The following is a 27,876-nucleotide window of genomic DNA, read 5'->3' as shown; positions in this document are numbered from 1 at the left end:
TGAGAAATTAAGGCAGTTGGACAAGTGTGGTTTAATCTCATACAAATTACTGCTTTTTGTTGGTGCTCCTTGCCCCACTATTTAAACACTTAATCTCAACTGAGACTTAAGTCTCTGGAATGGAGTGATCAACTGTTCTGCACAAGGCCTCATACTACAGGTATCACTGAACTAAGGCTGACACTGCCTTTTAATAAGCAAGCAGTTTCATAACTTAAATTTGGAACAACTTGTTTTTAAATTTTCAATGAGAAATCCTAAGTTAATATCCAATTTAACATTTTCTTCATTGTTCATTTCTTTCATAAAGTCTTAATATTTCAAATTATCAATGATAAGTATTAGAACACCAAAGATTTATCAGTTGGTGTGCATTTATGAAGCAGGGAACAGTGACAAGTACAAAATATCTTTCTTCACAAATAACCACACAGCATTTCCCTGGCTGCGTTTTTATTTAATAAAAGAGGTATGCTAAATTATTTAAGAAGCCAATAAAGGTCCATGGAACAAGACAACAAAGTCAATAATTAAAAAAGAAAAAAATCAAGTTTATTTAATTCAAAGCATATCACGAAATATAGAATTGAAGGAAAAGAAACTAACGGCCAATGATGGAATGTGGATTAAAAAGTAAATTTTTGACTATCAAGTCCTCATCTATATTGGGGTCTCGGTGAATACCGAGGGGAGCTCCTACTTTGATAAGGAGAATAACGACCTCTAGAAAGGGACCTTGATCTTGACCTGCCGTAACTAGAACTTCTGGGCTTGTCTGCACGAACTCTAATATAAGCAGTTTCTCCCTGAAAAAGAAATGATTGGTATCAGTGCTGTTATCAAAACCTGTGGGAGAAAGTTTGAGTCCAAAATTAAAACAGCTAGTTTTTCATAGATAGCAAATGCTTGAGCACACAGTTTTGTTACTCTACTCTCTCAGCCTGAAGATACTGACTTCTGCAGAGTATGGTTCCACAAATTAAGATACACTGAGAAACAAACATTCATATGACAGCACTGTGAATACTCACCAATGAGGTGTCACATCCCAGCTTTAAGTCATTTTAGCTGAAGTTCACAAATTACATCATTCAGCTGGACTAGCAACCAGAGCTGATCTTTTCCTCCCTAAGCCAGAAGCGCTCGACTCAAATGCTCCAAAACACTTCACTGGATCATTACTGAGAAGAAAACGGTCACTGAGCCATGGGAGGAGATAATCACTTGGCCAAAAGGTGGGAGGTTTCTTATAAGGAGGGAAGTAAAAAAGAAAGGCAGAGAGATACAAAGAGGGAATTCTAGAGCTTGGCAACCTATTGTGAAGCAATTCTAATTGAATGGACAAGAGGCTAGTATTGGACCATGACAGCAAGTGTTGTGGTTGAAATCAGATTTGATCTGACAGAACAATTATAAATCAACATAAAGGTTGAAAACATGCAGTTACCTGAAGTACTCAGTAGTTGACACTGGGTTATCTAGTAACACAGAAAATACCACCCAGGAATTAACAAGCCTCTTTCTTCATTAGAAAGAACCCTAGGTGGCTCAGTGACTTGAACATTGTATTCCTGGGACCTGATTGCAAATCTAATCTAGATGTATTAGAAAACAGCTTTATACATTCTGACTAAAGAAGTTATATAACATGAACTTGAGGGATCTCTAACAAGTTTTAGTAAGTGCAGTCTGTAAAATAAAACGGTCCCTAGCTCATTTATTTTCACTTGTGATGCCCCATCTTCCCATTAAAATTATTAGACTATTCCTTTTGAGAAAAGTGAAATTGAGGGCCTTAAAATCTGTCCCTTGGACATAACAGTTATAATGGACAACTGTTTTAACCATTCATTACCAGAAGCTGGGTGGATCACAAAGTACCATTAGATCATGCTCTTGTCTGTTAAAACTGGTTACTACACCAAGATCGCACAGAAATGCACAGAATAACCTTTGGCTTCTTCTCTTATTGCAAGCCATCATCTTAAACCTCTTTTCCACTAATTCCTTCATCCGTACTTCCAACAATGCCAATTCTTGGATTTTTGTCACCAAGACCATGCAGTCAGCTGTTTTTATTAACTTCCTGAACTTGCATCTCTTTCTGGATATTTCCTACACCTGTCATGTCCAAACCAAGCTCCTCTTGTTCATGAGGCCCACCTTTAAATTTTGCTCATCACTTACACCATTCATCTTCCCTCTCCATGCCCTTCATGATTTTACAAACCTCTAAAAGATCACCCCTTGGCCTCTGACACACGAGAGAAAATAGCCCCATCTTATTCAACCTGTCCCTGTAGTCCAAACCCTCCAACCCTGTCAACATCCTTGTAAGTCTTTTCTAAATACTTTTAGGTTTCACAACATCCTTCCTGTAGCAGGGACGCCCAAGTTTCACACAGTATGCTAAAAGTGGCCTAACCAGTCTCCTGTACAGCCGCAACATGAGCTCCCAACTCCTATACTCAATGCAAGTAAAGGGAAAACAATGTAGGTACTCAGAAAACCAATTGGTGTGATAACATCATGATATTAAAATGCTTAAGTTTCATCTGAGTGCCACTAAGTGCAACACGATTGATTCAGCTGGATGAAAAGATTTGCTATAGTGGCTAAGCAACATGAGTTAACTGTACCACCACACAAAATCTCATCCCCATCTTGCATGATGGAATCCAGTGTCACTAGAACCCAGTTTATTAACCTTTATTCTCGATTATTCTAACATACTCAGCCAGCATCCCACATTCCACCCTCTGTAAACATGAAATCATCTTGACTTGCCCATGTCTTGACTTACACCAAATCCCATTTACCAGTTACTCCTTTCATCACTGACCTACAAACTGGCTCCAAGTTATGCAATGCCAATTAAAAAAAATGAATCCCTTCAAGGCTTAGCGCCCATTTTATCCTGTAATTTCATACAGCCTCACAATCTTCCAAGCTAACTGCAACTCTTGCCTCTTTAGTATTCTGGTATGAATTGCCTCACCTCCATTTGCCAAGACCAGGTCCTTCAAGCCCTCCATTTCTTCCTCTCTTGACACCCCCAGCAGTACCCTTCCACTGACACTCTTATTTGTTTGGCTGAACTGGTCCTCACCCTCAACAATTTCTCCTTCCAATCCTCCCCCTTCCTCCAGATGAAAGGGGTAGCCACAGGCACCCACATGGGGCCCAGCTAGGCCTGCCTCTTCATCTGCTACGTAGACCAGTCCATCTTCCGGAGTTACACCGGCACCACTCCCCACCTCTTCCTCCGCTACATTGACGACTGCATCGGCGCCATCTCGTGCTCCCACGAGGAGGTCGAACAGTTCATCAACTTCACCAACACATTCCACCCTGACCTTAAATTCTCCTGGACCATCTCTGACACCTCCCTCCCCTTCCTGGACCTCTCCATCTCCATCCACAAGGACCGACTCAACACTGACATTTTTTTTACAAATCTAACTCCCACAACTATCTGGATTACACCTCCTCCCACCCTACTTGCTGCAAAAATGCTATTCCATGTTCCCAATTCCTCTGCCTCTGCCGCATTTGCTCCCAGGAGGACCAGTTCCACCACAGAACACCCCCAGATGGCCCCCTTCTTTAAACACTGAAATTTGCCCTCCCACATGGTTGAAGATGCCCTCCAACACATCTCATCCACGTCTTGCACCTCTGCCCTTAAACCCCACCCCTCCAACCGCAACAAGAACCCCCCCTGTCCTCACCTTCCACCCCAAAAACCTCTGCATAAATTGCATCATCCACTGACATTTCTGCCACCTACAAACGGACCCCACCACCAGGGATTTATTTCCCTCCCCACCCCTACCCACCTTGTGCAAAAACCGTTCCCTCCGCGACTACCTGGTCAGGTCCACATCCCCTGACAAGCTACCCTCCCCTCCTGGCACCTTCCCCTGCTACCGCAGGAATTGCAAAACCTGCGCCACACCTCCCCCCTCACCTCCGTCCAAGGCCCCAAAGGAGCCTTCCATATCCATCAAGGTTTCACCTGCACTTCCACACGTCATTTATTGTATCCATTGCTTCCGATGCGGTCTCCTCTACACTGGGGAGACTGGATGCCTTCTCAAAGAGCGCTTTAGAGCACATCTCCTGGACACCTGCACCAATCAGCCCCACTACCCCGTAGCCTAACAATTCTACTGCCCCTCCCACTCTGCCAAGGACATGCAGGTCCTGGGCCTCCTCCATCGCCACTGCCTCACCACCCGACGCCTGGAGGAAGAATGCCTTATCTTCTTCCTCGGGACATGGACTACACCAGTTTCCTCATTTCCCCTCCCCCCACTTTACTCCAGTTCCAACCTTCCAGCTCAGCACTGCCCTCATGACATGTCCTACCTGTAAATCTTCCTTCCCACCCATCCGCTCCACCCTCCTCTCCACTCTATCACCTTTACCCCCACCTCCATCCACCTATTACACTCTCAGCTACCTTCTCCCCAGCCCCACCTCCCTTCCATTTATCTCTCCACCCCCGAGGCTCCCAGCCTCATTCCTGATTAAGGCCTCTGACCTGAAACGTGATTTTCCTGCTCCTCGGATGCTGCCTGACCTGTTGTGCTTTTCCTGCAACACACTCTCAACTCTGACCTCCAGCATCTGCAGACCTCACTGTCTCTTTAGTGGATTTCACCATCGGTAGTCACGCCTTTAACTGCTGACTCCTTGAGCCCTAGAATTTCTTAGCAAACCTCTGCCCTGCCTCTAGCTTTCTTTCATCTTTTAAGATGTTCCTGAAGACCTACCACTGGCCAAATCTTTGGCCATTTCCTCATATATCTTTAAATGTGGCTTACCTCAATGTATTTTACAATATCAAGGTAAAATCAATACAAGTTGTTGTTGAAGCTGCTGGTTCAGCTCTAAGCTAAAATCTCACAGTGAGGCTACAATGGGACTGAGGCACGTTATTAGGGGAATCCTTACTCTGCATCTGATCTGGGAGTTAACAAAAGCACTAAATATCTGAGTTACATTCCTGTCAAGTACAGAAACAAACACAAATAGGTCGAATGAAAATTGAGTTGTTGTGTAATTCTACAGAGATCAAAAGGTTTGAAGCCTGCTGAGAAACAGCAGTAGAGTTACAATTAGACTGCAGTGTCCCCAACAGCTGGTGCTTTGTTTCTGCTAATCATTATGCAGCAACTTCAGCTCAATTGGGAAGGCCAGTGAAGACAGTATTTCAGAGAAAGGCAGTGGGGGCAGTGAAAATGGAAAGATGGTTATTTCTGAATGCCCTGACTGAAAATGCTGATAATTTGGTAATGGAAAAGATATTGACATTCTAAACTGAGACATCTCCCCAGATTCCAAGAAACATTTGAATTACTGTTGTAGCATCTGGAGAACTGTATTTGCACAAGCTGGTCCACACTAGTATCAACTTCTAACAGAACATATTTCATGCACTTTTTGAATTATATATTGTAATAAAATAGCTGAACCAAACTACTGATTGAAATTTGTCTTTATTTCCTCTCCAACTTGCCCCTACCCAGACATCCCTCAAATCTCATGCTATTGGTTTACCTTACTATGGATTGTAACTGCAATCACTAAGAATAGATTTTGGTTAGAGGAACCACTGGTAAGAGTAATGGGGAAACCCATAATAATTCAGGGGAGTCTGGGTGATTTGTTCAGACTTCATGTTGCTTCAATCCATCTGCACTTTAGCTGCTATGACTGATCTGAGCCCAGAATCTCTTTTGGGCTTCTCATTATCTTCTAATCTCTCTTATCCCCCTCTGTGGCTATGCAACCTTTACTTCCCCTCCATTCCCATCAACAAACCATGGCTTCTACACATCCAAAGTTTCAACCTCTGACTGCTTCCTTACCCTCTGTCAATTAATAATAACCATCCCCTAATCTAAAAACGCTGCAAAACGCTCACTCTCAGAACCAACCAACTTTGGCTCTCCAACACAATGACATCACCAAACCTGTCAATTTCCTTAACATTCTTTAATTTATGCAAATACCTAGAGTCATACAGCAAGGAAACAGACCCTTCGGTCCAACCAGTCCATGCCAAACATTACCCAAACCAACCAGTCCCACCTGCCTGCTCCTGGCTCATATCCCTCCAAACCTTTCCTATTCATATATCCATCCAAATGTCTTTTCAATGTTGTAATTATACCTATATTCACCATTTGCTCAGGAAGTTCATTTCACATGCGAAGCACCCTGTGTAAAAGAAATTGCCTCTTCAATCTCTTCTGAACCCTCTCCAGCTTGATAATTTCCTTCCTATAACTGGGCAACCAGAACTGGACACAGTATTCCAAAAGAGGCCTCACCAACTGCCTGCACAACCTCAACATGACCTCCCAACTCCTATATTCAAAAGGACTGAACAACGAAGGCAAGCATACCAAACGCCTTTTTAACCACCCTGTCTACGTGTAACGCAAACTTCAAAAGAATTATGTACCTGCATTCCTAGGTGCCCCTGTTCTACAACACTATCCAAGGCCCTAGAACTAACCATTTAAGCTCTAATTTTGTTTGTTTTACCAAAAAAGATTTTAAACTATTTTAGCTTCTTTGTTTCAGAATACTCTAGTAATAAGCCTTGGCCCTCATATTCTGTTTTCACTTCGGATAACTACGTACATTTTCAATTGTGACAAGGTAATGAAGAATAATCAGTTCAATTCAACTTTTGCTTCTTACAATGCTTATTCTGATTTGGGCATGAAGCAATGGTAATTTTTACCCTGTACCTGGTGATGCTTCTGGTCTTTAGATGGATGTTTCTGTCTTGCAAGCTAACAGGCAAGGCAAGCAACGCCTTTGGACACCATAAAGTGACTCTCAGAATCTGTTCATCTGAAGACTTAGTTGTGACACTTGGCTAGGTTGCATCGTTAGTAGTTTTCATGGATAAGAGGAACTTGGTGGAGGCACTTGGGGAGGAGGAACCAAAGGAAAAGGGTGGAAATAGCAGACAGAAAGGAATGATCTCAGTACTGTGGCAAATGCTTTTCAGGAGGTGTTAGACAGGTCGAGTTTTAGGACAAATGTTAGTGGTGGAGAAGAAAAATCAGTGGTCATCTTTGATTTCTAGAATCATTGTGGAGTAAGGTGTGATTTTTCCAGAGGAGAATGAAACCTAACAGTATACAATAATATTCAGCCAGGTGTACTGATATGGACTCCTACTCTTCTTCAAGGCCCCCTTTTCCCTCCAAGTGTACAGGAGCACAAATTAGAAAATAACTGATGCCTGGTTACCATTTGTTAGACCAGGCTTCAACGTGCGCTCTTTCCTCCAAAGCTTTCCAATTCTTCAAACATTAAATCACTATCTTCTGATCTCTTAACGCCTTTCTTTCCAGCTTCATTGCAAACACCAGGTGATATGTTCACAAAACTCTCACTTTTCAAAATCAGTTGCCTGTTTATCCAAAAACTCCAACATCCATCCATGGTCGTAATCTACCCAAACTATTAAGCTCATGTCCCAACTCACCAAAACTTAGTTAACTATGAAACATAGCTCCTGCTCCCTTAATACAATGCCATTCCCAATGTTTCTGTCCTACAAGCTCCTCATATGTAAACGTGTCACCTTTCTGTTCTTTCTAGCCACCAACCAAACCCACTCACTCTTTTCCAAGGTCCTGTTTAAAAAAAAAATTGAAGGTTGTGAGTATTCGCTGGTAACACCAATATTTGCTATTCATTTCAAAATGCAGGAGGTAGTGGTGAGCTACATTTTAGTATAGTGCTGTTACAGCAACCGACAATTCCAAATCAGGAAGGTCCGTAGATTTCAGTGGAACTTGCAGGTGGTCATGGTCTCATGTATCTGTAACCCCTTTACTTTGAGATGATAGTAGTCACAGGTTTGGAAGTCACTTGAATGTGCATCTAGTAAATGGTGCTCACTAATGGTACTGAGCCTTGGGGGAGGTGAATTATTTGTGGATGTGGTGCCAATAAAGCAGGAGAAAGTGAGGACTGCAGATGCTGGAGACCAGAGTTGAAAAATGTGGTGCTGGAAAAACACAGCAGACCAGGCAGCATCCGAGGAGCAATAAAGCAGGTTTGCTTTGTCCTGGGTGGTGTTAAGCTTCTTGAGTGTTGAGTAGCACTTGTCCAGTGTGGAGTATTCCATCACACCCCTGACTTGTGCCTTGGAGTTGGTGACCTTTGGGGAATCAAATGATGAGATATTTGCTGCAGCATTCCCAGCCCCTGACCTGTTCTTGTAAAAACTGTATTTATATGGTCGTCCAGTTCAGTTTCTGGTCAATGGTAATTCCCATTATGTTAACAGTTGGGTGTTCAGTGATGGAAACACCACTGAATGCCATGGGACAGTGATTAGATTATCTCTTATTGGAGATGATCATGCCTGGCATATAGATGTTCCAAATGTTATTTGTCACTTTTCAACCCAAGCCTGAATACTGTCCAGGTACTGCTTCATTTGAACATGGATTGTTTTAGTATGAGGAGTCATGAATGGTGTTGAACATTGTGAAGTCAAAAGCGAAATCACTAGGTGAATGGTCCGAGAATACTACCCTGAGGATCTCCTTCAGAAATGTCTTACAGTTCAGATTATGGATAACCACAACCATCTTCCTACTTGCCAGATATGACTTCATCAGTAAAGTTCCTTGATATCACAGTCAGTCAAATGCAGTCACTCACCTGACCTCTGAAATTCAGCTCTGTTGTCCATGTCTGAACCAAGGCCAGGGGCTGATTGGTCAAGGAGGAACCTAAACTGGGTGTCAGTGAGCATGTTATTGCTAAGCAGGTGCACTGTCGACGACACCTTCCATCACTTTACTGACATTAAGACAAGACTGATGGAGCTGCAATTGACAAGGTGGATTTGTTCTGCTTTTTGTGTACATGACACAACCTTGGCAATTTTTTTTTACATTGTTGGGTAGCTATCATTGTTGCAGCTCACTGCAATATCTTGGCTAGGTGGCACGGCAGGTTCTGGAACAGAAGTCTTCAGTACTGTTGCCAGAATGTTGTCAGGGTCCATAAGCTTTCACAGTATCCAATGCCTCCAACCGTTTCTTGGGATCACGTGGAGTGAATCGAGTTCCCTTAAGATTGGTACCTGTGATGTTGGAGTAGGTCGAGATGGATCATCCACTCGGAATTTCTGGCTGAACATTGTTGCAAATGTTTCAGCCTTTTCTTTTACACTTATGTGTTGATATGTTCCATCAAAGATGCAGATATATTTGGAGCCTCTTCCTTCAACAAGTTGTTTAACTGTCCACCACCACTCATGATTTGATGTGACAAAACTGTACAGCCTAGATCTGATCTGTTGGTTGTGGAATTGCTTAACTCTATCACTTGCTGCTAATGCTGTTTGGCACAAAAACAGTCATAATCATAGAGATATACTGCACGGAAACAGACCCTTTGGGCCAACTCATCCAAGCTGACCAGATATCCTAAATTAATCTAGTCCTATTTTCCAGCACTTGGCCCAGATCCCTTTAAACCCTTCCTATTCATATATCCATCCAGATGCCTTTTAAATGTTGTAATTGTACGAGCCTCCACCACCTCCTCTGCAGCTCATTCCATACATGCACCACCCTCTGCAAGAAAAAGTTGCCCCTTCTGTCCATTTTAAATCTTTCCTCTCTCACCAGAAGCCGATGCCCTTTGGTTCTTGGCTCCCCCACCCCAGGGAAAAGACCATGTCTATTTACCCTATCCATGCCCCGTGTGATTTTATAAACCTCTATATGGTCACCCCTCGGTATGTGACACTCCAGGAAAAGAGCCCCAGTGTATTCAGCCTCTCCCTGTAGCTCAAACCCTCCAACCCTGGCACCTACTTTATAGCTTCACTAGGTTGACACCTCGTGTTTAAGGATGCCTGGCGTTACATCTGGTATGGCCTCCTGCACTCTTCATTGAACCAAGGCTGCTCCCTGGCTTGATTGTAATGGTAGAATGGTGGATATTACGGCCCATAATGATGTAGGTTGTGTTGGAGTGTGATTCTGCTGCTCGCAGGCCATGTATGTCCAGTCTTGAGTTGCTAGATCTGTTTGGAGCCTTTGATTGTGCCACATGACATGATGCAAAGTATTATCAACATTTAGGCACAAGGTCTGTGTGGTGGCTACTCTTACCAATACTGTCATATACAGATGCATCTGCAGCTGGCAGATTGGGCAGGATGAGGTTGAGTATGTTTTTTTCTCTTGTTAGCTCCCTCACCACTTGCTGCAGGCTCAGTCGGAGTAATCCCAAGAAATAAGCCAGTGAATAAACTGAGATTTGGAATAGATGATGATGATGCATGTATATGTACTTTGCTTTTGCAAAGAACAGAATCCTTTGAATTATATATAGCTTCTTGCATATGCAAATGTGTCACACTGCAAGTCCAATTGACTGTCATAAATTGGATGCCAGATTAATTCTTTGCAGATTCATGATTACTCAACAAATATCCAATTGCGTGATCACATTTAACATGAAGACACTGTGGTGCATGTTTTGCGAACATTAGCTGGTTGACACTGTTTTGTTCGATAAGATTCGTCAGTCTTGGGAAGTTTGGTTTACATGCCTGGGGTCATATCGGCACCGAGATCACATCATTCACTTGTATGATAGGGAGAACACCTTTATGGCTTAGATTTTTGTACAGCTAACTTTTATGTCTAATCTCAAATGTACAATATGTTTTAAAATGTTAATCGAAATTTATTTTGTTACGGATAACCAGGCAGCGCTGATAACCCCTGTAATAGGTTGGGTTGGGCATGAGTGCCTCACCCAAGTTGAACAATTCCCATGAACAAGTGGGCCAAGACAGTTTGTATTAATAAAGACGTGATAATTGGAAAAGTTAGTCAAACCATTCCGCACTTTTTCAACATCCACGGTTTGGTAACTGAATTAGCAACCAAACGCATACCTGGTTGAGCTATTCCTCCACTGCTTATTCAAGGGGATGGAAGCCTAATATAGTCAGTCTACTGATAATTTAGGTGACATCAGCTAATTCAGAAATCAAGAATGAACACAAATCATTCTGATCAATCGATTTAACGTTAAAACACTGGCCACTCAGACTATCTATCTGGAATTTCCTAACAAGTATGTGCAGCTAAAACAAACTAACCTCATGAGAGCGAAACTTTGTATCATCAAGCTTCCGCACTGCATAATCCATGTCCTCCTTACGGAGGAATTCCACCACTCCAGCACCTTCACCCAGAACATCTGCATAGCAAACATCACCAGCCTCTCGCATGTGATCCTTCAAATCCTGCCAACTGCCAGAGGGAGGAAGTCCTATACAAGAAAAGAGTTTGGAATGAGATCAGATGTGGTGAGCATACAAACTAGCAAAAGAGTTTGATTCAGAAGATTTCAAAAGTGAGAAAATAATATTTTACTTCAAAGACCAATTTCGCCTCCCAACAGAATCACAGATTAGTAATTCTCAGTGTGTCAAACTATCTCTTAAGTTACTCCAGCCTTTATGTGCTCTTGTTTTGCTGTTGACAAAAACTTTCTCCTGAAGCATGTGGATGATTGCTCCCCAAACAATAGATTTGCCATGCTAAGTGCTAGTTTGGGTAAGTGCTTTATAGGAATCTTCATCTTCACCCACAGGAAATATATTTGAAATATATATGGCAAGTTATTTTAGCACAGCTTGCTCCATGATACATCCTGGAGTAATTTGCTATGTGGGCTGCTGAATTTTGTATTAAGAATTCTTGGTTAGTGAAAATATAATTCATTAACACATCTGAGTGATAACAAATCAGCTGTCCTCAGAGTATGCCACAAAGATCATGTGTTTCACTTCCACAATTCGGTTTTGAACTCTGTTCTTTTTTTGAGAATTTCTTTAACAGGACTGAGGTGTTAAAATGTAGTAAAGCAAAATATACAATCATGTAACAACAGGATGCAAAAGAAACAACTAATTCTGCAAGTGAGAGACACCCAAATACCCACAGGGTTTAAGTCAGAAAGGACTGGATGCAGGCTGCAGAATAACATCACATCAGGACAATTAGTGATCTATGACTGGTAAAATAATGCAGCATCTTTGAAGACTGAATCCAGAAGGATATTGTCCCGTCCCAGCATTCTCTTCGATCAGTGTGAAAGGAACACATGGACCTCAGATGCATGTTCTCTCCATAAGGTCTGAAGCATTGGTCCAGGGGAGTCAATTCGCAAAGTTAGAAGAAATGTTGGAAATTGGGAGTATAACAGCAAATCACAGGTCAGTCAGCATATAAAGTAGAAAAAGAATTTGTAGAACAGTTTCAGTTCAGACATTAACTTGTCTTTTTCTCTTTAAGATGTTGACTGATCTAATGTATCTTTCTAGTGTTTTCTGGTTTTACTCTAAGCAATCAGTAGCAGTTCCTGAAGAATGATGATATTAAATAAAAAATTGAAATGCTGTTACAAATTACTCCAGTGCCCCTTTGACTGAGTTTTCTCCCATCTAGTCTGAGTTCCCAATCTTGAAAGACATCCAGTGATTCCCACAGTAAAGTAGTCTTGTATGGACATTGGATAAGAAGTGAATTGCACTTGCCTATATTTGTTACTATCCAGACTAAAAACAGTTTGCTGTACAATGCCTAAAAGTGAAGTGCAGCCATTACAGCAAACCTGTGGAACGATAGCATTATAAGTAGCCAATGCCTTGAGGCTGGGGGTGGAGTAGTCGTAGAAAGGTTAAAATTGGCAGGAATAAATGGAAAATGGAAACAGTAAAAAAGCTTTTCTGGTACTGATTATTAATTTTTAAATTATATATTTTTGATCACATTTAAGATGCAAGATTTAAACAAAAATATGTAATGACCTGTACGATTTTTAAAAGTTCTGTTCTGATGATGTCCAGGGAAAGTGACATAACGCACATGTTATACTGTGCACTTTAGATCTGTAGCAGAATAAGTATCAGTACATAAACCCATGTATGAAGCTGCATACGATAATGATCTTCATCCTTAAACATATGAAGTTGCTTGATACCAGGAGTGTCCAAAGCTTTTGGTCCAAACTTAGGTCATGGTGCATATACGGTTCCTCGTTGTCCAATATAAAGGTTAAATGAATATTCCGGTTAACTGATGTTGACATTTTCATTTAGCATTTATTGTCAAATGCACCAACAGCCCTTTTCTAAATCTCCAAGATCATAAAATTTAAATAGTATGGAACATGTAATAGCAAACTGAAACCAAGTTGATTGGACTTTGTGGGTTCAATCGCCAGAAGTTGTGGGCCATCATATGGACACCCCAGCTTTACATGGACATTCTACACTGAACGAACTTCCAATTGTATTCAGGTTTATAGCAAAAACATTGGCTGTCAAACATGAAACGGAAACAAAAACGCACCAGAGACAATGACCCTGAAATCTGATCTGCGGGCAGCTGGTCCTGGTCTTCCTCTAGATCCACCGCCGACTCCGCCAATTCCTCTCCCTCTCTGGAATTCCACCCGTAAACGATAGACTCCATAATCATAACCATTTCTTCCATAGACTGCGTCTTGTGCATCTCTGCCAATGCAAGGGGGGAGGAAGAAGTTAAGCCACAATTTTCCATCTATTTGGAAATTTCCTCCTATGTGTAACTCAAGGAAAGATCCAGTCAATGTTGCCACCAATAGGATGTCTATAATTGATCTATTTATTTCAGATGCTCCATAGGATTCCCAGCTGAGAAGTAAACAGATGGTCCCGTTGGCTGAACAGTGTCACCACAAGCTGCAAAGGTACACAGGTAAATGAGCACAAAAAGAAGTCTGGAGCTGAACCTAGGAAAAAAAATACAATTTTTTCAATTAAAACAGGTTATATTCAAGAGTGGAGAGGGTCCTTCTGAACTTCACTGAACTAGGCTGACCATTTAGTATGCAGCCAGCACACAGCTGAGTTTCCTAAAGTATTGGAATTGCACAATTTGTCTTCTGTTTTCAAAGCTTCCAAGTGACTACAGTACAGAGGCTCTAAAAGCACAATTCACAGATTTCAGCAAAGTCTAATGGTAATAGTGCTAAATTTTAATACTATATCCAATTAAACCTATGACAAAACATTTATCATATATAGAAAAATTATTTTAAAATGTATAAACACAATGATAAAGTATTACTAATTATAGGTATGTCACTGGGGCTGGTAGAATGCTGCAAAGTCAATTGAAAAACTTGCTCATCATTAAAGCACACTAGTACTACTGTGATTTTATTTTGCTGTCTATTTTAATGAATGCAGAAAATAAATCTGGCATAATACTGTGGCTTGAAATTAAAACATTCTCACTCTATCATTATTCGAGATCGTATCTAAGGTAATTCTTTTACATTACCTTGATGCAAAGTATCCGTGCACATAGGCCTGAAAGCAGCTGAAAGTAAGGTACAGCCACTTAGCAGAGAAAAGTAATTCAAAATCATGACTGTAATCTACACTGTCTCTACAGCAAAACCTCACTAATCATATGCATGATTGAATGCATTGCACTTGCATTAATTTGTCGTATTAATTTGGCCACTTTTTAGAATTATGCACTCAATGCTATAAATCTGAAATAAAAACAAGTGCCAGATGAGCACTTTCTCAGCACTTATATAAATAAAGTATGGATAATGTTTCCTGTAGAGAGCCTATGTGAGATCTGATGTCTTTTTCTTTTCAGGTGAGGTTAGATCCATTATGTGTCACTACATTTGTCCGTAATTACAGTTTTAATTATAATACTACAAATTGTGTCTATGTTACTCCACATCTCAATAATATCTAAGCAACAGCTCCAAGATCCATAAGTTTTAAATAGTGCATAACCACATTCTATTGACATTTTCAGTTTCTTGACTTATGGGTTCAGTCTTAAAAATATTCAATATTAATGCAGCAGGAAATTGTTTTATGTTTCACAGCCTACCAAAGGGATAATGGAGGTCAAATGAAATTACAACAATAATGTCCTAGTACTTGGAGTGCCAGTCTGACTAGGGAAACATAAAGGATTTGTACTTTAATTCAGTCTCCACTTCGCTCCATTTCTACCAATTTTACTCAATGTCGTATTTTCTATTTTCCTGAGCAAGTTAATTATCTTTGCACAAATGATTCAACACTCTTCAGTTCTCACCCAAGCAGATATTATAAGTAAGTTATCCGCAGACATAGTCCACACAAAGATTTCACACATGAACCCAAAGCTGCATCACTCAACAACCAGAAGTACATTTCCAGCAGAAATGGCGAGAAACCAATCTGAAATGGGACAATTTTTATGAGTCTAATTGTAATGCTGCTCAGAGTAGCAAACATCTTTAAGAGGTACAGTGGTAGTATTCCTTCTTGCCAAAATGTTTTGTATTCAAGAGACACCTGCCACAGAGGTGCCATAATATGTTCTAAGACGTTGATTAAAAGCGATCAAAACCAGATTTTTGTAAAAACCATTTGGTTCACTAATGTTGTTTATTATTATGAAAACCCTGGAAAATCCTCCTTACGAGAATAGCTGGGGGATTTGTGCCAAAATTGGGAGATGTCTCACAAGCTAATGAAACAACAAAGAGTCTGTTTCCTTGTTGTATGACTCTATGACAGTTTGACATAGTTATATATTTGCAATCATACCTGACAATGTCCCATACACCACCATCACACAGTATGGCAAACCTATTACATGTGTTAACACAAAGGCATGCAGTTGGTTGGAAGTGCCCTGGAAATTCTCAACATTTATTCCGGACCCAGGAGATCTCATGACATTGAATCAAATATGGGCAAGGAAAATCTGCTGGTTAATCACTTCTCCTCCATGCTGGGCACTATACAAGTTATACTGAGGATGGCAATGACACAAAATGTTCTCTGGGACAAGATTTTAATATCCAAAATCAATACTGGCTCAGTAGCATTACTACTGGCTGACCTGGCTGAATTCTAAAGGAAACAGCTGTTCGACTGGATCTGTGCAAGATCATCACCAAACCAACAAAATAGAAAATAACTTACTTGAGCAATCTCACTAATCCACCTGCCCTGGATGCATCTGTCCCTGACATCATAAGTAGGAGTGACCACCAACAGTCCTCATGGAGATGAAGTCCTGTGTTCACATGGAGGACAGCGTGTTGTGTGGCACTACCAAATATTTCCAAATAGGATAGGTTTTGACCAAATGTAGCACATCATAACTGGCCATCCATGAGGCTCAGTGGGGTATCAGCATCCCAATCAGAATTCTAATCAATCACCATTACAATTCAAGTTCATGACTTGGCATATATCCAACACTTCCATTACAGTAAAGCTAAGGGATGAACCCTGGTACAATGAAGAGTGTATGCCAGGAGCTGCACAGGGCAGATGTTAACCTGGTATAACTACAGCAAAGGACTACTTTGCATGCCAACAGTGGAAGCAGCACTGAACAGACAGAGCTAACAGATCTTACAGCCAACAGATCACAGCTCAGCTCTGATGTCCTGCCACATTTAGTAATGAATAGTGGTGTTCAATTAGACAACTTGATGAGAAAGCTCCACAAGTATCCCCAACCTCAAAAAATGGAGGAGCCGTGCACATCAGTGTGAAGAGCAAGGTTGGGGAAAAAAAAAGTCCAACTATCTTCAGTTTGAAAGGTAAAGTGGATGATATATCTTGACTTCCCTGAGGTCCCAGCATGAGAGATGCCAGTCATCAGTCGATTCAATTCACTGATGCGATATCAAGAAACAAGTGAAGGCTTGGGATATTGCAAAAGATATGAAGATTTATGTTCCAGAATTAAGTTCGCTCCCTCATGAAGCTGTTCCAGTATAGCTACAACACCGACATCTACCTGACAATATAGAAAACTGCCCTCATATGTTGGTGCACAAAAAGCAGGACAAATCCATTCACTACTCAGTTAGTCTGTGCTTGATTATAAACAATGATGGAATGGATTTCAACAATTTCATAATGCAGTGTTTGCTTAACAATAACCTAATCAATGTGGCAGAACCCAAACTGAGCCAGAGCCACTGAGCTCCTAACCTCAATACAGCCTTAAGTCAAACATGGACAAAAGAGGTGAACTCCAGAAGTGAGGTGAGACTGCCCTTTACATCAAGGCCACTTTGAACAAAGATGTGATTGAGGAGCCCTAGCAAAACTGGGGTCACCAGGAATTGGGGGAAAATGGAGTTGAACATAGCACAAAGGAAGATGTTTGCATGAGTTGGACATCAATCATCACAATTCCAGGACACCACTGCAGGAGCTCCTCTGGGTAGTGACCAACCCTCTTAACTGTTTCTATCTTTTTTCCATAATAAAGTCAGAAGTGAAAATGCTTACTGATAACTGCGTAATGTTCAGCCCAACTCATGGTTCCTCAGTCAAAAAAACAATCCAGGACTACACGCAAGATCTAGGCAACATCTAAATTTGGGCTGATAAGTGGCAAGTAATGATCACATGACATGCTGGTCAGGCAGTGACCATCCACAACAAGAGAATCCAATTATCACCTCTTGACATCCAACATCATTACAATTATTCAATTCCATCAGCTACAATAACATGGTGTTACCCACTGACCTGAAACGGATGTGGATGGTTATACTCTGGTAACAAGAGTAGGTCAAGATTAGCAATCCCACATTAGTAACTAATTTCATAACTTCTCAAAGCATATCCATCACCTAGAAGGCTCAAGACAGAGGTGTGGTGGAGTGCTCTCCACTTACCTAGATGAGTATAGCTCTAACAACAATAATTCTCCACAATTTAGGACCTCATTTCGCATCCTAGCCACCACCCTAAACATTTACTTTTCAGGAAGTGACACAAAGTGGCAATAGTTGCATATCATCTGCAAGATACAATGCAACAACTCATCAAGACTCTTTTGACAGCACTTTCCAAATCCGTGACCTGTATCACCTAGAACGACAAGAGCAATAGATGCACAATAGCACCACAACCTGCAAGCTTCTCATCAAGTTTCATATCATTTAAATTATATTGCCATTCCCTCAATGTTGCTGAAACTTCCTTCCTAACCATACTATGGGTGAAACTGCCCTCCATGAACTGCAGGAGTATAAAAAGTGCCTCATCACCAATAATCACAAGGCAATAAAACCTGGCAGAGCCAGTGGCGCCCAAATCCTGTGGATGAATAACACAAAAGAACCTGGACTGATCCACGCTCCAAGTTGAAACACAATGTAAAATCTGTGCCAGATGACTTTGTGCAAATTTTCAATAATTGCACTGCTTGACAAAGTCTGCATGAAAAATTATCTCAAGGTCAATTTGATACAAAGAGAGCATACGAATTGGGAATTAAATCAGTAACTCTATATAGCTCCAAGAACTGAAGTCAAGATTGGTCCAGTTTGTGCAACTTACCTACTATTTTAGTCTTGTGGGAAATACCATTCAGGTTCTAGTTATTCCAGTGAAAATATATTGCGAACTCTGAATTAAAGTAGGTGTATAGCATTGCAACTTGACAACATGGACAGTACGGGGGCTCAGTGGTTAACACTGCTGCCTCATAGCACCAGGGAGTTGGGTTCAATTCTCGCCTTGGCTGACTGTCTGTGTGAAGTTTGCACATTCTCCCAGTGTTTGTGGGGGTTTCCTCCCACAATCCAAAGATGTACAGGTCAGGTGAACTGACCACACTAAATTGTCCATAGTGTTAGGTGCATTAGTCAGGGGTAAATGTCGGGAGTTGGGTTACTCTTCAGAGAGTGTGGACTTGTTGGGTCAAGTGGCCTGTTTCCACACTATAGGGAATCTAATCTAAACTTACAGAGGGTCCTCACAACCATTTGAATGTTATGTGAACTTCAAGAACTCTAAAGCAAATGTAGGTCTTGTTGATCAACTAAGTGTTTTAATCTTTAAATTCCTTTAACTTTCAGAAACACATGTATGTGCACAGAAGACTTTCTTCCTGCATCTTACCTTCAAAATTAATCAATGACTGAATAGTTAAAAAATATTCAGAAGGATACTCACTGAGCTGCTGTATGACAAAGCTTAAAACCCTATAAAGTTATTATTTTTACGACGCTTAGAAAATCCTTTGTGCAATGTACCAAATTTATCACAGTTACTTAAATGATGAACTACAAATCTATTTTATGCCTTGTAATGTAGGCATTCTGCATTGGTTTTTAATTTTAATTAGCTATTATCCTAACTTTATAATTTAGTCTACCACTTCCCTGATTGTTAAATGTTTGCATATTTTTAAACTTGATCACTTAAGACTATATGTGAGCTCTTCAATGTAAGTCACACTACAATTCAATCTTTGGGCTGCAAAGATATTTTGAAAATAAAATACCTGTTATTACTGCAAATGAATATTCTTGGCTTTCATTCATAAGCATCAGACAATATATCTAGCATGTAGCTCCTTTCTTAAAGCAAGTAATTAACGAAATGTAATTAACCACATGAATCTCAACAAGCATCAGAATAGCGAGAGACTATTGGCTATTACACAACCAGAAGGGCAATACTCCACAAACATGATGCAGGCTTCTGTGAAAGCAGGTACTCACTGTTCCCATTAAAGTTATTTCTCAATTACATATACTCAAAAATGTAATTATAATTGTTGAATTAGAAAAAAACCCATAATATTTATCAATAAGCCCTGCAAGTGCAACTATGAATATTATCTGTTCAGGTCAATATCATACTCATTAATATGCATATTCATGTGACTAAAACTTCAGTTTCTGAAGTGTACATCACTTTCTCAAAGGAACACACTGTACTTACCAAAGTCCAAACAACTTCAGTTTAGATTGGCATGACTAAGACCCCTTAAGACAACATATGGCCAGGAGGTTAGTTTGTTCCATGCAATTTACCAACAATAACTACACAGAATCACAGAGTGCATTTATTACAATATTCCAAAGCATCTCACAGTAGGCTACCAAACACAATGTGACACCAAGTTGTGCAAGAAGCTTAGATCTTGGCAACTGAATCTCTACCACAAGTGGTAGAGATATTAAAATTGGAGACACGCAACAGGTTTGAGTTGGAGGAATGTACAGACCTTGAAGAGATAAGATGGGATGAGCCTGTGGTTGAGTAAACAGTGATGTGAATTTTTAAAATTGAGCCATTGTCAAACTGGGAGGCAATGCATCAAACATAAAGACAATGGGTGAAAAATTTCATCCATTCAAATTTGGTGCAGGATGATATGGTCCGCAAATTTTCAGATGAGCTCAGTTATTAATGATGAATGAGAGGCTGCCCAGGAAAGTGCAGAAATTGTCAAGTCTGAGTTGAGGTGAACAGAGTCAAATGATGTTAAAATGATAATAGGAATAGACCAGATAGACCACAGAGCCTGCCCCACTCTTCAATACAATTATGACTGATGTTCTGTCTCAACTCCACTCCATATCCCTCAACTTGCCAAAGTACCAAAACAAAAGTCTGTCCATCAGAGCCTTAAATATTTTCAAAAACAGAGCATCTACAACCTTCTGCGGTAGAGAATCATAAAGAGTCATGAATCTCTTGATGTTTGCTCATCTCAGTCCTAAACAAACATTCCTTTATCCTGAAACTGTACTTTCATATCCTAGATTCTCCAACCCCCCCTCAGTGTTTATCCTGGTAAGCCAATTCAGAATCTTTGCATTTTAACGAGGTCACTACTCATTCATTTAACCCCTGAATTTGGGCCAAGTACACTCAGATTCTCCCATTTTCTGTTCAGCTAAGACCAACATATCCATAGGATATTGGTTTAAAGGACTATCTGAAGCAGAGTGGAAAGATTATTGTTCACATGCACCTGAGGAAAAGATGGCTTTTATATCTTCATCAGCTCCTTTCAGTACTGCAGGTCCACATGGTTTAAAATCCAATTAAGTAGAAGTAGTGGGTTTACTTAGTTCACCCCTCAAATCTATGGCCACCTTTATTAGAACTCTGTACATGAATCCCTCCAATCAGATTTCCATTCCTACCACAGCACTTAAACGACTCTCATTTAAGTCACTGATTAAGTTTTGAGGGGCATGAACAAAGATAAATTATACCTTCTTATCCTTCTCAGCATGGCTGTTGTCTTTGACACTGGCACCTCCTGAATCCCACTCTAAATCTGGGTAGGACTGTAGTTTCCTGGTGCTATTCTTAGCAACCAATTGTAGTTGGTGAAACACATGCAAAGGTTTCTCCTCTTGCTCCAATACTATCACCTCTGGTATCCTCTAAAGATCTATTTTTGCCCCCCTCTTTCTCACCTTTTTTGCAATCCCTTGACATCATCTGAAAACAGTGTCAGTTTTCATTAGACACTGATGACACACAATCTCGTAAACACCTATCAACTCTTCCACTGTCTCTAAATTTATCAGACTTGCCTGTTGTAAATACTGAATCAGCAGAAATATTCTCTGACTGAATGTCAGGAAAGCTAAACAGTCATCCATGGTCCCTATCTGTTCCCAAACCACCAATTCCAACTTTATTGTTAGCAAATGTCCGAGGTTGTACCGGATAGTTTGCTATTGTTTCATATTTGATGTCAAGATAAACTTCTAACCACTTATTCATATCATCACCAAGCACATGTTTTGTGCACTGTAACACTACCCAGCTCTGCCCATCTCAGCTCATTTGTGCCTTTGTTACCTCAAGGTTTGCTATTCCAACATTTCATATTCAAATTCGCTTATTCTACAGTCCATAAATGTCTGATCATCTAAAACTCTGCCATCCATCGTTCTTACCTGCCAAGTGACATTACACCATCAGCCATGTGCTCACTGACCTCTACTGGTGCCCAATTAAAAAAAAGCCTCAAGTTTAAAATTCTCACTGTTGTTTTCAAATCCCTCCATGCTTCATACTTCTCTTTCTCTGTAACCTCCTTGAGCCCACAGGGCTCCAAAGCATCTGTGCTCCTGTAATTCTAGCCTCTGGAATTCACAACTTTAAATGGCTGTCTTCAAGTGCCAAGGTCCTAAGTTCTGGCACTCTCTTTAACCTTTAACATTTGTATCTTTCTCGAAGGCCATCCTTTAAAACTATCCCTGACTAAGATTCTGGTCATCTTCCCTAATATTGCCTTATGTGGCTTCGTATCAAATGTAGTTTTATTAAACTTCTGTGAAGTATTCTGGGACAGTTTATGTTAATGACACATTCACAAACTGTTGCATCCCATTGCTGTATGAGCTAAAGAATACAATTGCTAGTTGGTCATTACATAACTGACATGAACAGACTACTGCTGTTGCTACTTGACAACCAAACTCAAATATTCCTACTCATGTTACACAAATACAGCACATATCCTTGCTGAACAATAGCTGGAAGTGCAGAATTTCAACAGCAACTCTGCCACTTAATGAAGGTGACTGTATTTATGACTGCATTCAAATACCATGGTCTTCAGGAAATGCCTTCCAATAGATGCTGTCTAAGCTTTAGAGTTTCTTCACAACTATCCTATGGATACTTTCATTCAGAACTAACCAGTGCGGTTTAACATTTGCTTGCTGTCAGTTTGATGACCCAGTCCAACTGTTCATCTCAGGTTTGTCAGTCACCAACTAAAAAACAAGACAATTCTATCCTCTAAGTCGAACAGACTGGGGCCTTTTTCCCCCTGGAGTATTGGAGATTGAGATTTAGATTTATAAATTCATGAGGGGCATGGATAGGGTGAATAGCCAAGGTTTTGTTCCTAAAGGTAGTGGAGGCCAAAACTAGAGGGAATAGGTTTAAGGTGACAGGGGAAAGATTTAAAAAGGACTTGAGGGATAGCTTTTGCACACAGAGGGTGAGGCGTGCATGGAATGAATGGCTAGAGGAAGTGGTGGAGGCAGGTACAATTACAACATTTAAAAAGCATCTGGATGGGTATACAAATAGGAAGGCTTTAGAAGGATATGGATCAAATGTTGGCAAATGGGACTTGGGTCAGATTGGAATGACTGGTTGGCAGGGGTCTGTTTCCATGCTGTAAGACTATGACTCTGACTCTACTTATCATTTTTCGTCAAGCCTAAAAACTCTGTTTAATCAGAGTCATGGATTTCAAATAATTGGCAAAAGAACTAGAATGAAAATGGCGATAAACCATTTCATTCAAAATTGTAGAACCAAAAAAGGTAATGGAATCAGATTTCATAGGCAGTTTCAAAAAACATTTGGTAAAATGGTTGAAGATAGTTAATTTGCAGAAATTTTCCTTTTTGATTAATTCTCAGGTTGTGGGAATTACTGGTTGGGTTAACATTCATTGCCCATCCTAATTGCCCTCAAGAAGATGTTGGAGAATTGCCTTCCTGAACCACTTTAGTGCATATTTCCAAGTCAGGATGGTGAATAGCTTGACAGGAATTTGTAGGTGATGCTGTTTCCATGTATATGCTATTACATCTAAAGCTGCAGGGATGTGGAACTAACCTGGGCAGCTCATTCAAACAGATATCAGACACAATAAGCTGAATGGTCTCCTTAGTGCTGTAAGATGTGTTTGTGCTGCTCTGGTTCAAGTCAACTAAATCAGTAAAGACTGAGAATAAAACTGGTCAAGAGGACACAGAACTACATTAGGCATTATATGATAGCTCAGAATAACTGGCACTAACTTGTTTGAACCAAATGGCTGGGGCTTGGAGCCTCACTTCAATACTTTAAGCAATTTACTTTGATAACCTAGTACAGTATAAGAAAGTGTTGTATCCTCAGGCGCATTAACACACCGTCTGTCTATTCCAATGGATTAGGTGGACAATGTTCTGATGGCAATATTCAAAGGAGAAATTCCCTCAATGCCATCACTAGCATTCCTTCCTCAAAGAATATCCTGGAAAAGATTAACTCATCATCACATTAGTTTTTTTTGGATACTGTTTGCAAAACAGCTGTATGTTTGCTTACATAAATCCCTATTTAAATTAATGAAACATTTGAAATGAAAAAAATTGGTATATAAAAGCAAGTTGGTAGTTAACAACCATATCTTGTTCATATATCTTTACATGTACAAAAATATATTTTTGTATAGATCCTTTTACATAAATGAAGGAGGGAGTACGAAAATTGTACACATCAAAATCTTTTCTAAATGAAATGCACTACCAACTTCAAAAGTAACCCCACTATCACAAAAATATATATCAACACATTTATTACACGCACTAAACATGACATTTTTTCTGAAATCAAAAAGCTTAGATTTGTTATTTCAGCTTTGTTACATGACTTAACCACTGTTCACCCAGTTCTGGATCCTTTTGGCAGAAATAAACATTTCTTCAAATGTGAACAGTTGCGCCCCCTGTAATTTTACTTCATTCTAAAAATCAGTATCCTCAGGTGTTGGCACCCAGGGCAAGAGATGTGAATCTTGCACAAAGTTAAATCGTACAGCACCTGATGGATCAACATACAAATCCACTGCCTCATGTAGTATAGATGCAGATACATGAAGAAGGTCTCAGATTCAACACTGATCCATGTTGAAGTCATGAGTTATCAGCAGCAATTCAACTGACCCCTCTCTTATATGGCAGTTTCATGACAGTAATATGAATAATGGCAAAGGTGGAATTTCTGTGTGGACAATATAATAAATGTCATAAATATACTTTAGACTTAAGGAATGAGTCAGCAAACCAGTTAGAAAATCAGAATGAAAAGGATGAGAAAAATTGTTAGGTGATAATTTTCCTGTCCATATAAATGCCATTCTTCATTTAGTACTCCTCAAAGAAATTCATTGGCTACTCCTATAGCCAGAAAGTCCAGGTGCTTCCCAGTTTTAAAACTCAAGCCAAAAGTAAATCGGATATATTTTGTTTGTTGCAGCAACATTTGGAAATTCTTATTTCAGATTTCCAAGGAATCAATCTGCACAATCCTTTATTTTGAAAAAAAATCTTACAACTTTTAAATGAACTTATACATATATTAAAGCTTTTCTTAAAAATACATGCTAAAAATGAATGAAATGTGTTTAATCTAGCAGCTGGAAAAGTGATATCACAGGTATAATTATAAAGAAAAATAACTGTGTCATAAATCTTTAAAAGGAAACGTGACTGAACCAGGTGGGATTCCAGGATTTGAAAAGTGACTAAGGTTATAGGGGATTTTGAGACCAAGCTGGGTTCAGGATGAACTTTTCGAATAGAGCTGGGTTTGGTACAGAATTTGGGACTGGTCCCAAGGTTCAGGGAATGAGCAAAATTTGCGATTGAGATTTAGGTTTTAGGGCAGTTTTAAGTGGGTTTAGGATTGGGATTTGTAAGTTAGTACAGTGTGGGAGCAAGATTTGGGGATTCGGCCAGGCATGGGATCAGGATTAGGCTGGGCGCAGGATGGGGATTTGGGATTAAGCAAAATGTGGGATTGAGATTTGGGTATTAGGGTGGCCATGGGATCGAGATTTGGGTACTAGGCACGGTGTCGGATCAAGATTCAGGAATTAGGTTGGGTTTGGGAATTAAATTTGCGATTGGGCTGGTGTGAGATTGAAATTTGGGAACTAGGTTGAGTTTGGGATTAAAATTTGGGGAACAGGCTGGGTTTGTGATTACATTTTCAGGGATCAGGTTGGGTTTGGGATTGAGATTTGGGGATCAGGTTGGGTTTGGGATTGAGATTTAGGGATTAGGTTGAGTTTGAGATTTGGGGATTAGGTGGAGTTTGGGGATTAGGTGGAGTTTGGGATTGAGATTTGGGGATTAAGACAAGTTTCTGGCAAAAATTTGTGGATTAGGTTGGGTTTGGGATTGTAATTTGGGGAACAGGCTGAGTTTGTGATTAAATTTGGGGGAAATCAGGTTGGGTTTGGGATTGAGATTTGGGGATCAGGTTGGGTTTGGGATTGAGATTTAGGGATTAGGTTGAGTTTGAGATTTGGGGATTAGGTGGAGTTTGGGATTGAGATTTGGGGATTAAGACAAGTTTCTGGCAAAAAATTGGGATTGAAATTTGGAATCAGGTTCGGTTTGGGGATTAGCCTTGAATCAGAAATTGTCATTATTGAACAGATTTCCTCTCCAACGAGTTGCCTCGCGGCTGGACCAGGCCTGGCGTGGTTACCTCGGATCCTCGAACTCCACGAAGGCGAATGGCGGGGATCCGCGTTTATTCTTCAGGTCGATGTCTCGAATTTTCCCGTACTTGTAGAAGATATCTTCGATATCGCGGATCCGCACGTCGGTCGGCAGGTTCCCAACGTAGATACGGCTCTCGCCGCTACTGGGGCCTCCCCACCGGTAGTTGGCCGACATCGTCCCTTCAGAAAACCGAGCCTGCAAACAAGACAGGACAAATGAGGATCACTGATCACCACAGCCCGAGGCCTAGTTACCGGGACTTCTCCTCACTGGGCCCGGTAACTCGGACTTCTCCAACACTCCAGTTACCCTTACTCCCGGCCCCGGCCTACCGACCGTCTACACTCACAGGGATTTCGGAGAGTGTTTGTAGTGAAGCCTCAGCTCTGGGCGTGAGTCACTCCGTCCCTCCGTCCGTCCGAGCGTCCGCCGAAAGCCACTTCCCGCCGCCTAGGGAGGGGGGGGGGGGAAGGGCGCAAGCGCGGCCACTAGCGGCGGGAGACCGCAGTGCACCCACTGACACACGCTCTGAATGTGGAGGCGTCGGTGTTACTGGCGGTGGACAAAGTTAAAAATCATCGGGCAAAAGCCCTTCGTCAGGAATCCCGAAACGTGGATTTTGCTGCTCGTCGGATGCTGCCTGAATTGCTGTGCTCTTCCAGCACCACTGATACAGAATCTGGTTTCCAGCATCTGCAGTCATTGTTTTTACCCCAAAGTTAAAAATCATGCAATACCATGTTATCGTCCAACAAGCTTCCAGAGCACTGCTCCTTCTCCTAACATACATTCATTGACACACTCTCGCTGACTACCCTATCACACACTCACTCACTAATATACTCGAACAAACACTAACAGACTCTGTAACACTGGCACACTCTTTGACAGAATGACACTCTAACACACGGTCACTAATACACACTCACTGACACATTCTCTATTACACACTCACTAAGTAATATCAACTAACAAACTCTCTAACATACATACTCTGCAATACACAATCACTAACTAATGAGTTGGAGGTGCCGGTGTTGCACTGGGGTGGACAAAGTTAAAAACACACACCAGATTATAGTCCAACAGGCTTATTTAGAAGCACTAGCTTTCAGAGCGCAGCCACCTGATGAAGGAGCAGTGCTCTGAAAGATAGTGTTCCAAATAAACCCGTTGTACTATAACTAAAACACACTCACTCACTGACACACTCTAACATTCTCATGAACTAATGGACACACTCGCTGACACACTAACACACACTCACTGACACGTACTCTATCACACACCCACTAATACACATCAACTAACAAACACTCACACACTCCATAACACACACTCTTTAACACACTCACTAATTAATACACACTCACTGACACACTAATACACTCTCATTGACACATTCCCTAACACACTGACACACACTCATTAATACACACTCAGTGACAGTTTCTTACACACACAATTCCTGAAGAAGGGCTTATGCCCGAAACGTCGATTCTCCTGTTCCTTGGATGCTGCCTGACCTGCTGTGCTTTTCCAGCAACACATTTTCAGCTCTTACACACACTCACTAACACACTCTTTAACACACACTAATACACAATCAATGACACACACACTAACACACTCAATAATACTCACTGACACACTAACACACTCACTAACTGGAACAGTCTCTTACACACACTCACT

At 40.7% G+C, this 27,876-nt stretch overlaps 1 protein-coding gene and 1 long non-coding RNA gene across 2 annotated transcripts; one reads left to right on the top strand and one right to left on the bottom strand.

Annotated features, from left to right (window-relative positions):
• Positions 1–530: 530 nt before the first annotated feature.
• Positions 531–26,648, bottom strand: LOC122562782 (serine/arginine-rich splicing factor 1A-like). The gene is made up of 5 exons (XM_043715960.2): positions 26,531–26,648; positions 26,165–26,376; positions 13,434–13,597; positions 11,174–11,346; positions 531–806 (listed from the first exon to the last, which is right to left on the bottom strand). Exons 2-5 carry the CDS (start codon positions 26,353–26,355, stop codon positions 657–659), a joined length of 678 nt encoding a protein of 225 aa, XP_043571895.1. The 5' UTR covers positions 26,356–26,376; positions 26,531–26,648; the 3' UTR covers positions 531–656.
• LOC148145441 (uncharacterized) lies at positions 25,565–26,069 on the top strand. The gene is made up of 3 exons (XR_015761282.1): positions 25,565–25,671; positions 25,703–25,902; positions 25,934–26,069. It is a non-coding gene; the product is annotated as an uncharacterized LOC148145441 (long non-coding RNA).
• Positions 26,649–27,876: the final 1,228 nt, after the last annotated feature.

This window comes from Chiloscyllium plagiosum, unplaced genomic scaffold (genome assembly GCF_037043375.1).
Source record: "Chiloscyllium plagiosum isolate Xiang-an unplaced genomic scaffold, Cpla_swu_hap1 HiC_scaffold_24, whole genome shotgun sequence".
Lineage (NCBI taxonomy): Eukaryota > Metazoa > Chordata > Chondrichthyes > Orectolobiformes > Hemiscylliidae > Chiloscyllium > Chiloscyllium plagiosum.
Note: the sequence above shows the minus strand (reverse complement) of the source record. Positions and strands in the feature narration are given on the sequence as shown.